Source organism: Bombus vancouverensis, chromosome 17 (assembly GCF_051014615.1).
Source record: "Bombus vancouverensis nearcticus chromosome 17, iyBomVanc1_principal, whole genome shotgun sequence".
Lineage (NCBI taxonomy): Eukaryota > Metazoa > Arthropoda > Insecta > Hymenoptera > Apidae > Bombus > Bombus vancouverensis.
The window spans coordinates 3053979-3069171 of record NC_134927.1 but is presented as its reverse complement, the minus strand read 5'-3'; the positions used below and the strand labels follow the sequence as shown (position 1 = coordinate 3069171).

General features: G+C 39.1%; 1 protein-coding gene across 1 annotated transcript; it reads right to left on the bottom strand.

Moving 5' to 3' along the window:
• Window positions 1–13862: 13862 nt before the first annotated feature.
• LOC143303890 (uncharacterized) lies at window positions 13863–14860 on the bottom strand. The gene has a single exon (XM_076625999.1). The coding sequence runs from the start codon at window positions 14784–14786 to the stop codon at window positions 13956–13958; it is 831 nt and encodes a 276-aa protein (XP_076482114.1). The 5' UTR covers window positions 14787–14860; the 3' UTR covers window positions 13863–13955.
• Window positions 14861–15193: the final 333 nt, after the last annotated feature.

Below are 15193 nucleotides of genomic sequence, written 5' to 3'. Positions count from 1 at the left end.
ATTGTCATTGTTAATTTATATTATTTTAATCATAATTACACATAATTCATCATAATTAATTCGGATTCTGTTTCGAATACATGTCAAGTCATGGATATTGGATGATTCAAAATAAAGAGCGAAATTTAATACTCAGAAACGTGTAATGTATTTATCGCAAATACAAAATTCTATACTTTATATTTGTCGGAGATGAAAGAACACCGGAATCTGTAATTGAACAATTGTAGTTATTCAATCCGATTGTAATTGTTCGAGAGTTGTGATAATGAGCTTGGGCTCGAGGCGACAGTCAGTCGCCGAACGTAGCCGCGGTCACGGGATGAACGCTTTGCCTAGCAAAGGTATGGAGTAATTCTATAGCTCTCCTTAAAGGAAATATTCGTGGCGACACGCGACAGTAAACATTCCAACGGTTTCTGTCCCGTGGCTCGCCACACGCAGACCCTATTCTTCGAGTAAGATGATTGCCAGATGTCGATGCGTCTCCGCAGTACATGTTCGGCTAGCCCGAGGGCCCGTTATAAATCTTAAGGTTTAGTTAACTAAAGTCCTTCGAACAGACAGACAGTCTTTGTCCCAACTACGGGAAGATAGGGGAGACATATTTTTCAACGAGCGGCGTCTCCCACTAGCAACTTTCCCTCGAAGGCGGCTGGCATCTTTTTCTAACCACCGATATGGAGATTGACCAATTAGCAGCAACGTCAATTTCCCTTACTTCCTGAACGAAGGCTTTTCTCGACGAATCCGATGATCTCGTATCCTTAGACACACCCCATTATAGTTTTCCTCTGTGGCATCATCGGGACGGGAAAGGCATTCTCGTTCGCGATCTCACTGATGAAAGGAGTAACCCTTTACGACCAGTGAATATCACGCATCCGACTTAGATTTTGTGAGTACGTTCATCTATCATCCCGTCGACCGCGGATTCGTTATTGAACCTAGGATCATTGTCATTAGTTTCTCGAGTGCCTAACTACCACGGTTACTTGTCCGGCTCTATAATAATCGTATTTGCACTAGTCAATGTCTTCTCTATTGCATAACGACAACGTGTAACCCAAACGAAGATTCGTTTCACGCCCCTAACCCTAATTCTAATGTCCTCTCCGACATATTTTATATAATTGATCGTATTTGATCGTATCAGACAGTAACAGAAAATAGATGAAGACACACACACACGCGCGCACACAACATCTTTACGATAAATCGAATTGAAAATATCGAGTTTTCAGTATCGAATCTGTCAATGCTGTTAATGTTTGTGTACTTTATTCGATTCTCATCTGACGTGGAATTTTCTAATTTTGCTGTCAGAATTACATCTGTCATAATTAATCAAATCTGAACACGTTGTATATTGTACAAATTTTTTATTTTTTTCTGTAAATACTATAATTTAATATGTCGTTACGGAGAGCGTTATTCGTTATCAGAGATATAAAAGTATTACAAAGAACGCTTATTCATAGAAGATTTCAATCCACACATTTCAAAGGTTTGGAATTATATCTAAGCACGATTTTATTTTTTATTACTTTTCTATTATTGCATAAGATTTTTAAACTTCGTTGCAACCAGAGAAATTTTCTAATTTTAGTCGATATTAGCTTTAACTTGATAATCTGACCGCTTGCAAATTGTAAGTGTAATGTTAATATTAATGATCTATAAATTTTAATATATTATACAAAATTATTCAATTAGTTTTCATTATTAGAGCAGCAATCAGTACATGTTAACAACAAAATTATGTACCATATAGTCGTTCACTGCTATGGGTATTTGGGGTCTTACAAAAAGGAGAGGTGACAACGAAGCAATCATAACTACAAAAGAAGTTCTAATAGCAAAAGCCGATGCATTATACGAGCAAGAACAATACCAGGAAATACATGACCTTCTAATAAATTATAAAGTAATGACATTATGTATATCACTTATAAATGTAGATAATAAAATTGAATATTTTTATAGGATAGCGGTGATATTGAAATTATATGGCGTTTGTGTAGAGCAATGTATAAATTGTCTAAAATTGTGAGTGAAGTGGATGGAAAGAAATTAATTTTCGAAGCTTATGATTTAATACTTGAAGCACTTGAGATAAAAGAGGATAATTGGGCTGCACACAAATGGGCATCGATTCTTCTTAATTCTAAGACTCTTTATGAAGGAGTAAAAGCACAAATAAAAGAGTCATATAATATTAAGAAACATATGCTGGTATATTTCATGATAATATATTAATATATATATATATATATATATATATATATACTTATAAATATTTCATTCCCTGACACAATGTCAAGAAATTGTATCGAATATGTTTAATGTCGCAGAGAGCAATGGAACTAAATCCAAAAGAACCAACACTTATGTACATGCTTGGTACTTGGTGCTATCAAGTTGCTGATTTAACATGGTATCAAAGAAAAATTGCATCTGTAATATTTGGAGAACCGCCATCTTCATCATTCGAGGAAGCTCTAAAATATTTTGAAACTGCAGAGGAAATTGATCCCAATTTCTATAGTCAAAATTTATTAATGTTGGGAAAAACCTACTTAAAATTAAATCAAAAAGAGCTAGCTACGAAATATTTAAAAATGGCCCTTGATTATCCTGCAAAGAACGAAGATGATCGAGATGCTAAACAGGAAGCGCAGAAGTTGTTAAAGAAATTTTAACAAACTGGACAGAAGTTATAATCTATTATATGATAAATTGGAATTGAAGGGATAGAAGGGATAAAGAAAAATTTAGAATCTATCTTTTAAGTAGAAGTATAAAATTTATTTACTATAATGTACAATACAACTTATGTGTGATGAGCCTGTTATACACAACATCTATTTACAGTTCCCAAGTAAAGTAAGTAGTAGTTCCCATATAAAGTAGTTCCCAAGTCTAATTAGTTTAGCGATCAGGAGAGTATTCTTCTTCTTCTTCTTCTTCTTCTTTTTCTTGTTCATCTTCATTCGTATTCCTGCGACGCCGCAGAATTGCTTCTGCTTGCAACCTGGTGAGCAACTGGAGATATGGACGCATTGCTGGGTTGCCTGATCTTCGTCCCGTACTTCCCGTCAGATGGTATAAAAGGTAGCGATGCAGGCCAAATTCCGAGATGAATTCACCACATGGGCAAATAAAGCTCACCATAACGTAATTCGGTGGTAAACTGTCTCGAGATTGTGTTCTGATGTGCAAGCTATTGTAACCAAGCGGGCACTCTCCCATCGTTTTGCTATAAGGCACGATCTGGAAAAATAAAATTAAGATAGGTAAATAAAAGATAAATAAATAATAAATAAAGAAATAAAATAAATAATTTCAAACAAATTGTTTGAAAAATCAGTGGAAGAAACGATTTGAAGGAAATAAAATACTTACTGCTCCAAGTGTGGTGAAGATGTATAAGGACGCTTTCAATCGCGAAGCGCTTCCAAACGTGAAGAACTTTCGAAATCGAAGTACTTCCAAATGCGAAGAAGAATCTGGAAAAATAAAATTAAGATAGATAAATAAAAAATAAATAAATAATAAATAAAGAAATAAAATAAATAATTTCAAACAAATTGTTTGAAAAATCAGTGGAAGAAACGATTTGAAGGAAATAAAATACTTACTGCTCCAAGTGTGGTGAAGATGTATAAGGACGCTTTCAATCGCGAAGCGCTTCCAAACGTGAAGAACTTTCGAACTCGAAGTACTTCCAAATGCGAAGAAGAATCTGGAAAAATAAAATTAAGATAGATAAATAAAAAATAAATAAATAATAAATAAAGAAATAAAATAAATAATTTCAAACAAATTGTTTGAAAAATCGGTGGAAGAAACGATTTGAAGGAAATAAAATACTTACTGCTCCAAGTGTGGTGAAGATGTATAAGGACTCTTTCAATCGCGAAGCGCTTCCAAACACGAAGAACTTTCGAACGTCGAGAATTTTCAAACGTCAAGAACTTCGAAGCGTCAAGAACTTTCAAACGTTCTGTTCGATAGTCGAATTGGGAATGTGATCTCCAAGCTAGTTGTCGAGCTTATATAGACGCCACTTCCCTTCATGTTTGCCCCCACTGCGTGGGTTAAGACTTTTAAGGGGGCCCCCTAATAAACAGGCAGGTAAAGCCTAAGCAGTTGTTCATTTGTTTGGTGTATGAAACACGGTTTAAAGGACAGACGGATTGTGCTTCAGGTATGCGAAACCTTCTTAATTACGGAAAGTCCGAGAATGCTTCTGAGAATATACAATGACAACAGAGTTGGAGGAAAGTGCGATTCTAATTTATTATTACCCCTTTAATGAGTGTCATAACACCGGTCCGCACCTTTGTTAGACCAATCAGTACATGTTAACAACAAAATTATGTACCATATCGTCGTTCACTGCTATGGGTATTTGGGGTCTTACAAAAAAGAGAGGTGACAACGAAGCAATCATAACTACAAAAGAAGTTCTAATAGCAAAAGCCGATGCATTATACGAGCAAGAACAATACCAGGAAATACATGACCTTCTAATAAATTAATAAGTAATGACATTATGTATATCACTTATAAATGTAGATAATAAAATTGAATATTTTTATAGGATAGCGGTGATATTGAAATTATATGGCGTTTGTGTAGAGCAATGTATAAATTGTCTAAAATTGTGAGTGAAGTGGATGGAAAGAAATTAATTTTCGAAGCTTATGATTTAATACTTGAAGCACTTGAGATAAAAGAGGATAATTGGGCTGCACACAAATGGGCATCGATTCTTCTTAATTCTAAGACTCTTTATGAAGGAGTAAAAGCACAAATAAAAGAGTCATATAATATTAAGAAACATATGCAGGTATATTTCATGATAATATATTAATATATATATATATATACTTATAAATATTTCATTCCCTGACACAATGTCAAGAAATTGTATCGAATATGTTTAATGTCGCAGAGAGCAATGGAACTAAATCCAAAAGAACCAACACTTATGTACATGCTTGGTACTTGGTGCTATCAAGTTGCTGATTTAACATGGTATCAAAGAAAAATTGCATCTGTAATATTTGGAGAACCGCCATCTTCATCATTCGAGGAAGCTCTAAAATATTTTGAAACTGCAGAGGAAATTGATCCCAATTTCTATAGTCAAAATTTATTAATGTTGGGAAAAACCTACTTAAAATTAAATCAAAAAGAGCTAGCTACGAAATATTTAAAAATGGCCCTTGATTATCCTGCAAAGAACGAAGATGATCGAGATGCTAAACAGGAAGCGCAGAAGTTGTTAAAGAAATTTTAACAAACTGGACAGAAGTTATAATCTATTATATGATAAATTGGAATTGAAGGGATAGAAGGGATAAAGAAAAATTTAGAATCTATCTTTTAAGTAGAAGTATAAAATTTATTTACTATAATGTACAATACAACTTATGTGTGATGAGCCTGTTATACACAACATCTATTTACAGTTCCCAAGTAAAGTAAGTAGTAGTTCCCATATAAAGTAGTTCCCAAGTCTAATTAGTTTAGCGATCAGGAGAGTATTCTTCTTCTTCTTCTTCTTCTTCTTTTTCTTGTTCATCTTCATTCGTATTCCTGCGACGCCGCAGAATTGCTTCTGCTTGCAACCTGGTGAGCAACTGGAGATATGGACGCATTGCTGGGTTGCCTGATCTTCGTCCCGTACTTCCCGTCAGATGGTATAAAAGGTAGCGATGCAGGCCAAATTCCGAGATGAATTCACCACATGGGCAAATAAAGCTCACCATAACGTAATTCGGTGGTAAACTGTCTCGAGATTGTGTTCTGATGTGCAAGCTATTGTAACCAAGCGGGCACTCTCCCATCGTTTTGCTATAAGGCACGATCTGGAAAAATAAAATTAAGATAGGTAAATAAAAGATAAATAAATAATAAATAAAGAAATAAAATAAATAATTTCAAACAAATTGTTTGAAAAATCAGTGGAAGAAACGATTTGAAGGAAATAAAATACTTACTGCTCCAAGTGTGGTGAAGATGTATAAGGACGCTTTCAATCGCGAAGCGCTTCCAAACGTGAAGAACTTTCGAAATCGAAGTACTTCCAAATGCGAAGAAGAATCTGGAAAAATAAAATTAAGATAGATAAATAAAAAATAAATAAATAATAAATAAAGAAATAAAATAAATAATTTCAAACAAATTGTTTGAAAAATCAGTGGAAGAAACGATTTGAAGGAAATAAAATACTTACTGCTCCAAGTGTGGTGAAGATGTATAAGGACGCTTTCAATCGCGAAGCGCTTCCAAACGTGAAGAACTTTCGAACTCGAAGTACTTCCAAATGCGAAGAAGAATCTGGAAAAATAAAATTAAGATAGATAAATAAAAAATAAATAAATAATAAATAAAGAAATAAAATAAATAATTTCAAACAAATTGTTTGAAAAATCGGTGGAAGAAACGATTTGAAGGAAATAAAATACTTACTGCTCCAAGTGTGGTGAAGATGTATAAGGACTCTTTCAATCGCGAAGCGCTTCCAAACACGAAGAACTTTCGAACGTCGAGAATTTTCAAACGTCAAGAACTTCGAAGCGTCAAGAACTTTCAAACGTTCTGTTCGATAGTCGAATTGGGAATGTGATCTCCAAGCTAGTTGTCGAGCTTATATAGACGCCACTTCCCTTCATGTTTGCCCCCACTGCGTGGGTTAAGACTTTTAAGGGGGCCCCCTAATAAACAGGCAGGTAAAGCCTAAGCAGTTGTTCATTTGTTTGGTGTATGAAACACGGTTTAAAGGACAGACGGATTGTGCTTCAGGTATGCGAAACCTTCTTAATTACGGAAAGTCCGAGAATGCTTCTGAGAATATACAATGACAACAGAGTTGGAGGAAAGTGCGATTCTAATTTATTATTACCCCTTTAATGAGTGTCATAACACCGGTCCGCACCTTTGTTAGACCAATCAGTACATGTTAACAACAAAATTATGTACCATATCGTCGTTCACTGCTATGGGTATTTGGGGTCTTACAAAAAAGAGAGGTGACAACGAAGCAATCATAACTACAAAAGAAGTTCTAATAGCAAAAGCCGATGCATTATACGAGCAAGAACAATACCAGGAAATACATGACCTTCTAATAAATTAATAAGTAATGACATTATGTATATCACTTATAAATGTAGATAATAAAATTGAATATTTTTATAGGATAGCGGTGATATTGAAATTATATGGCGTTTGTGTAGAGCAATGTATAAATTGTCTAAAATTGTGAGTGAAGTGGATGGAAAGAAATTAATTTTCGAAGCTTATGATTTAATACTTGAAGCACTTGAGATAAAAGAGGATAATTGGGCTGCACACAAATGGGCATCGATTCTTCTTAATTCTAAGACTCTTTATGAAGGAGTAAAAGCACAAATAAAAGAGTCATATAATATTAAGAAACATATGCTGGTATATTTCATGATAATATATTAATATATATATATATATATATATATATATATATATATATATATATATATATATATATATATACTTATAAATATTTCATTCCCTGACACAATGTCAAGAAATTGTATCGAATATGTTTAATGTCGCAGAGAGCAATGGAACTAAATCCAAAAGAACCAACACTTATGTACATGCTTGGTACTTGGTGCTATCAAGTTGCTGATTTAACATGGTATCAAAGAAAAATTGCATCTGTAATATTTGGAGAACCGCCATCTTCATCATTCGAGGAAGCTCTAAAATATTTTGAAACTGCAGAGGAAATTGATCCCAATTTCTATAGTCAAAATTTATTAATGTTGGGAAAAACCTACTTAAAATTAAATCAAAAAGAGCTAGCTACGAAATATTTAAAAATGGCCCTTGATTATCCTGCAAAGAACGAAGATGATCGAGATGCTAAACAGGAAGCGCAGAAGTTGTTAAAGAAATTTTAACAAACTGGACAGAAGTTATAATCTATTATATGATAAATTGGAATTGAAGGGATAGAAGGGATAAAGAAAAATTTAGAATCTATCTTTTAAGTAGAAGTATAAAATTTATTTACTATAATGTACAATACAACTTATGTGTGATGAGCCTGTTATACACAACATCTATTTACAGTTCCCAAGTAAAGTAAGTAGTAGTTCCCATATAAAGTAGTTCCCAAGTCTAATTAGTTTAGCGATCAGGAGAGTATTCTTCTTCTTCTTCTTCTTCTTCTTCTTTTTCTTGTTCATCTTCATTCGTATTCCTGCGACACCGCAGAATTGCTTCTGCTTGCAACCTGGTGAGCAACTGGAGATATGGACGCATTGCTGGGTTGCCTGATCTTCGTCCCGTACTTCCCGTCAGATGGTATAAAAGGTAGCGATGCAGGCCAAATTCCGAGATGAATTCACCACATGGGCAAATAAAGCTCACCATAACGTAATTCGGTGGTAAACTGTCTCGAGATTGTGTTCTGATGTGCAAGCTATTGTAACCAAGCGGGCACTCTCCCATCGTTTTGCTATAAGGCACGATCTGGAAAAATAAAATTAAGATAGGTAAATAAAAGATAAATAAATAATAAATAAAGAAATAAAATAAATAATTTCAAACAAATTGTTTGAAAAATCAGTGGAAGAAACGATTTGAAGGAAATAAAATACTTACTGCTCCAAGTGTGGTGAAGATGTATAAGGACGCTTTCAATCGCGAAGCGCTTCCAAACGTGAAGAACTTTCGAAATCGAAGTACTTCCAAATGCGAAGAAGAATCTGGAAAAATAAAATTAAGATAGATAAATAAAAAATAAATAAATAATAAATAAAGAAATAAAATAAATAATTTCAAACAAATTGTTTGAAAAATCAGTGGAAGAAACGATTTGAAGGAAATAAAATACTTACTGCTCCAAGTGTGGTGAAGATGTATAAGGACGCTTTCAATCGCGAAGCGCTTCCAAACGTGAAGAACTTTCGAACTCGAAGTACTTCCAAATGCGAAGAAGAATCTGGAAAAATAAAATTAAGATAGATAAATAAAAAATAAATAAATAATAAATAAAGAAATAAAATAAATAATTTCAAACAAATTGTTTGAAAAATCAGTGGAAGAAACGATTTGAAGGAAATAAAATACTTACTGCTCCAAGTGTGGTGAAGATGTATAAGGACTCTTTCAATCGCGAAGCGCTTCCAAACACGAAGAACTTTCGAACGTCGAGAATTTTCAAACGTCAAGAACTTCGAAGCGTCAAGAACTTTCAAACGTTCTGTTCGATAGTCGAATTGGGAATGTGATCTCCAAGCTAGTTGTCGAGCTTACATAGACGCCACTTCCCTTCATGTTTGCCCCCACTGCGTGGGTTAAGACTTTTAAGGGGGCCCCCTAATTAACAGGCAGGTAAAGCCTAAACAGTTGTTCATTTGTTTGGTGTATGAAACACGGTTTAAAGGACAGACGGATTGTGCTCCAGGTTTGCGAAACCTTCTTAATTACGGAAAGTCCGAGAATGCTTCTGAGAATATACAATGACAACAGAGTTGGAGGAAAGTGCGATTCTAATTTATTATTACCCCTTTAATGAGGGTCATAACACCGGTCCGCACCTTTGTTAGACGGAGCACCCGTCCCGTTGACCGTGGCTACGTTGGGCGGCAGGCTGTCGCCCCGAGCCAAAGCTCACCGTCACTAATCCCGAACAGTTACCATCGGCTTGGATAACTGCGATTGTTTCATTACGGCTATAGTAGACTCTAGATTACAATGTTAGGAGGTTAGGAGGGGCCCCGGCGTCGTTTCGTGTCCGACATATTGAAACATTGAACGATACATCTACCATCGCCTTATTATTTCTTATGCATTAATTACACAGTCGTCGTATTAAGTATATAGTAAGTACAGCAGAGAAATATTTGATCGATATAGTAGTCGGTCGCTTGAGCTATCCCGATGATTATATTGTAAATATCGTTGGCTTTGAATATATTTTATCATCAAGGGACAGCTTCTTATTGTCGGTATTTGGCGGAGGGTTACGATGACGAGTGGTAAACTCCTTCTAGGTAGGTTCAGGGAGAGGACAAGAGGTAGCTATATAATTCAAAAGCATTAATAGTTCCCGTTTTCCTTCTGCTTGAAAGAATGATTTATTGTCATTAGCCGATTTTGCGAAAATTTGTTGAAAAATTTGCGGCTAATTTTCCCTTCAAAGTGTTCCAAAAAAGTGAAAAATTGAAATTTCGAAAAACCCTCCCAGCGTTACCTGGGGAAAACTGTTACCTAACGAATGAACTTTGAGTTTTTGATTTCAGATGATTCAGCACCAAGTTATGAGCAATTCTACTTTTTTCCGAGACACGTCCGAATAATTACTGCCATTGCCGTATTTTTTAATATTTCTCCGTGAAAATTTTATACAATATTCTTCGAATGTCATACTTTAATGTACTATTGGTTTTAATAAAGAGTATCTACAGCCAATCTACCTAAAAAGTTTTGATAAATTCCCATATATCGCGTTATTTCTGTTCGTACTATACCAGGATGGACGGCATTCACTGTAACACCAGTTCCTATATGACATAAAAAATAATGCTTTATCGATTGTATTATTTATTCAAAAATAAATTTTATTTTCTGTTAAAATGACAAAACCTTTCAATTTATTTGCCAATTCCTTTGTAAATAGAATGTTAGCTAATTTGCTCTGTGCATATGCTTCGCCAGGCTCATAGGTTTTCTCATTATTCAAATCGTCGAATGTAATTTTGCCACGCTTGTGTGCACTACTTGAAACATTTACAATCCTTGATGGTGCAGAATCTTTTAAAGTGTCTAATAGGCTCCTAACGCCTATCCGAGACCCGCCTGAAACCAATCAGGAAATCGAACTCTCCTGCCCGCGCGTGTGGTGTGATGAACTCTTGAGTACCCTTCGCTTTGTTCGTTTCGGGCACCAGGCGGTATCGTTCCATTGCGCTTTTCCGTGCTATGGTGTTCAATATTATCGTTAAATAGAAATGCGGGTTTCAATCGGTCTATGGACACTATTACGTTTTTATTATTTATTTTAATAGTGAAGGTCTTTTTTCCTCGCTCTATAACCTGATACGGCCCGTCGTAGGGTGGTTGTAAGGGGTCTCCGATGGCGTCGCGACGCAGAAATACATAAGGCGATGTTTCGAGGTCGCGGAACACGAAGGTTCTCCTTTCGCCGTGTCGCGTAATTGGATGAGGCCTGATTTTTCCTATTCGGTCTTTTAGGCGACTTGCGAATTCCGAATTGGCCTGTTGTTTAGTCGGTACAAAAAATTCTGCCGGCAATCGTATGCCGGTGCCATAAACCATTTCGGCTGCCGTCGCGTTTAGGTCCTCTTTAATAGCCGTTCGTATGCCTAATAGAACTATCGGCAAGATATCCACCCAGTTGCTCGTATCGTGGCATTTGATTGCTGCTTTTAGTTGTCGGTGCAGGCGCCCTACCATCCCGTTGGAGGCGGGGTGATAGGCTGTCGTGCGCAAATGTCTGATGCCGAGCAACCGGCATAGTTCGTTAAATAGGTTCGACTCGAACTGGCGTCCTTGATCGGTCGTTATTTTTAAAGGCACGCCGAAACGAGATATCCACGTGGAAAGGAGAGCCGAAGCGACGGTTGCCGCCTCCATGTCGGCGATGGGAATGGCTTCGGGCCAACGCGAAAAACGGTCGATACACGTTAGACAATATCGGTAGCCTTTTGAATATGGCATCGCGATAATGTCTATGTGTAAGTGTTCGAAACGGCCCGCTAATTCTCCGAATGTTCCGACGGGTGAGGATACGTGCCTGGTGACTTTACATTGTTGACACGGGATACATTGTCGTGTCCAATTTCGGGAGTCCTTGTTTATGGACGGCCAGACGAAACGCGTCGTCACCAGGTTTTGAGTGGCACGTATCCCTGGATGGGAAAGTCCATGGAGCGAATTAAATACGTCGCGCCGCAAGGATTTCGGTACGTACGGTCGTACAAAGTCACCCGATACGTCGCAATATATTTCTACGTCGTGATCGGGGAAACGTATTTTCTTTAACCGTAGCGCGGATGTACCGGAGTTGACGATGTTGCTTAGTTCTTTGTCGGCTTCTTGCGCGGCGGCGAGAGCTCGATGGTCCACAGACTTTCCTATCGCTTCGATGCGTGACAGAGCGTCGGCAACATTATTGTCTAACCCCTTGATATATCTTATGTCGGTAGTGAATTGTCCGATGCAATCTAGTTGCCGGAATTGTCGCGGCGAACACTTATCAGGATCTTGGTTGAACGCATATGTAAGGGGTTTATGATCGGTGTAAATTATAAAATTTCTCCCTTCAATGGCGTGTCGAAATCGCTTTACCGCAGTGTACATAGCGAGTAATTCGCGGTCGTACGCGCTGTACTTTCGCTGCGCGGAGTTCAACGGTTTGGTAAGGAAACCTAACGGCTGCCAAGAGTCGTTGACGCGTTGCTGGAGGACCGCTCCTATTGCATAGTCGGATGCGTCTACCGCGAGGCTAACAGGTGCGCCAGGTATCGAATGCGCTAACATCGTGGCGTTAGCGAGGGCGCGTTTCGACTCGCGGAAGCTGGCTTCGGATTGCTCTGTCCATTTGATGGGCGCGTTGCCCTTTTTTCCTCCTTTTAATAGGTCGTTTAGGGGTTGAAAAATTTTTGCGGCCCCCGGTATGAAACGTCGATAGAAATTAATCATACCGAGGTACCTGCGTAGTGCTTTAACGGTCCCGGGGAGCGGTACTTCTACAATAGCGTCAACGCGTTCGGCTAGCGGCTTTATCCCGTCGGCGTTTACGGTGTGTCCCGAGAATGTGATTTCGTTCATACCGAATTCGCACTTTACTGGGTTGATGACTACGCCATACTCGTTTAAGCGTTCAAACAAAATCCGAAGGTGTTCGCGATCTTGTTCTTCGGTTTCGGATGCGATTAAGAAATCGTCTATGTAAGCGAACACGAAGTCCAGACCACGGGTAATTTCGTCAACGAATCTTTGACACGTTTGCGCGGTGTTTCGAAGCCCAAACATCATGTTGGTTGCTTCGAAAAGTCCGAAAGGTGTCGTGATCGCGGTTTTCTTAACGTCTTCTGGCGCGATCGGGATTTGGTGGTAAGCGCGGACAAGGTCGATTTTTGAGTAGACACGCTTACCGTACAGATGTTGCGCGATATCTTCGATGTGTGGTGGGGAGTACCTGTCGGGTATGGTGCGAGCGTTCAACGCACGATAGTCGCCGCATGGTCGTAGACTTCCGTCCTTCTTTGGGACGACATGCAGGGGTGATGCCCATGGACTCTTCGATGGCCGCATCACTCCTTGCTCGATCATTGCTGCAAAATCCGCCTTGACTTGCTTGAGACGATCCGGTGCGAGACGTCGAGGTTTACTGTAGACGGGTGGCCCGGGTGTGGTTTCAATATGGTGTACCACACTGTGTCGGATTTTCTCTCGTCCGAAGGCCGGTGGGCGAGTTAGATCCGGAAACTCCGCCAAAAGTCGATGGTAGACCGATTCGCCGATTACGGTTTTGATGGATATTTCTTCCGTCGTGGCAGCATATCCCCTTGATGATAATTGGGTTGTCGTGTCGAGGAGTCGTTTGTTTCGCGGGTCCACGAGCAACCCATAATGGCTTAAAAAATCTACGCCTATGATAGGCGTTTGAACGTCAGCAATTACGAAGTTCCACTTGAAGGCTCGTCTTAGGGACAGGTTAAGGCCAATCGCAGTGGTACCATACGTTGCGATGCGCGTCCCGTTGGCCGCGAATAGTTCGTACGTGTTTTTCTTGACGTGCCTATGGATTTTACTGCGGGGGTATACGCTGATGTCGGCGCCGGTGTCTACGAGGAAAGAGATCTTCGTTCCTTTGTCCGTAACGAAGATGCGGCGGGATCTCAGGCCGTCGTCGTCTGCCGCGTCTACGGACGGCTGGTCTCGTTTCCCGACTTCCACGTGCATGGGAAACGACAGCTCCTCGCGCGTTCTCCGAACTTTGCATGATAGAAACACAGATCGTCTTGCCGTGGCCGATCTCGCGAGCGCGAACGTCGGTGGTATCGCGAACGCGAGCGTGATCGTGATCGTGGTCGACGATGATTAATGATGCTCAACGCGTTCATCTGTGCCTGCAACTGTGATATTCGCTCACTCAACACGTTGATTGCGGCGGCCATTGGTTCGTATACTCCAGCGTTTTGCGCTGGTGGGTCCATTACTGCCGTTACTCGGGCGGTGCGCTGAAAATCCTCCGTGAATTCTTCAGCGATCAGGTCCGCCTGCCGCAATAACCTTTCTGGGTCCGAATCGTCGACTGCCGCGAGGATACGCCTGATGCGGGCGGGTAATCGGTTCCTCCACAGCGTGAGGGTAAAATCATCGGGCGTGGAGGGGCTGGAGAGTTTTTTTAAATGTTGATAAAACTGGGATGGCTTTCTATCTCCCATCTCCTCGCTTTCCACCAACTTCTTTATCCGGGTCGCGTCCGTATCGGATAATTTGCGAATGAGCGCATGTTTTAATTTCTCGTAGCGTCCGATGTCTGGAAGGTTCGTCATCAGGTCTTCGACGTCCTGGAGCTGTTGATCGTTGAGGCATTTTACCAGCGTAACGTACTTAATGGTGTCTTCCGTAATTCGCGCTGCCTCGAATTGTCTCTCCAGAAGGGCAAACCATGCCGCCGTGTTCGTGGGCAGCAGTGGAGACATGCTGATCACCTGGCTGGCTATGGTTCCCTGTGTATTACTTTCCATCGTCGCGGTGCACTCAAAATCGGTGGTTAAAAACGATAGCACTATCACGGTCACCTCTTTCACAAAATGTCACGTTAAATCACGTCGGGGTCACCAGTTTGAGGTGGTATGGTGATAGGTGCGTAAGGAACTACTCTTGGTGTTTTTAACGAACAATAGTTTAATTAGAAATAATCAACAATCAGAGTTAACAATTAACAACTAACAATTACACTTAACAGACAACAGGTAACAACTAACAAATAACGATAGACACCGAGAGATCATTCGACGCGTTGCTATGCAAATAGTACCGAGGAGTTACACATTTAATAGCGCAAGACAGACTGACTCTGCTTTTGTTTCGGATCGCGCAGATTCTTCCCTTCGTAGCCCATCGATATCCCCCACTAGCGTGCATTCATTAG

Bases quoted from the DNA above. Each gene is read 5' to 3' on its own strand.
- LOC143303890 (XM_076625999.1), bottom strand. From the start codon at position 14,786: ATGGAAAGTAATACACAGGGAACCATAGCCAGCCAGGTGATCAGCATG.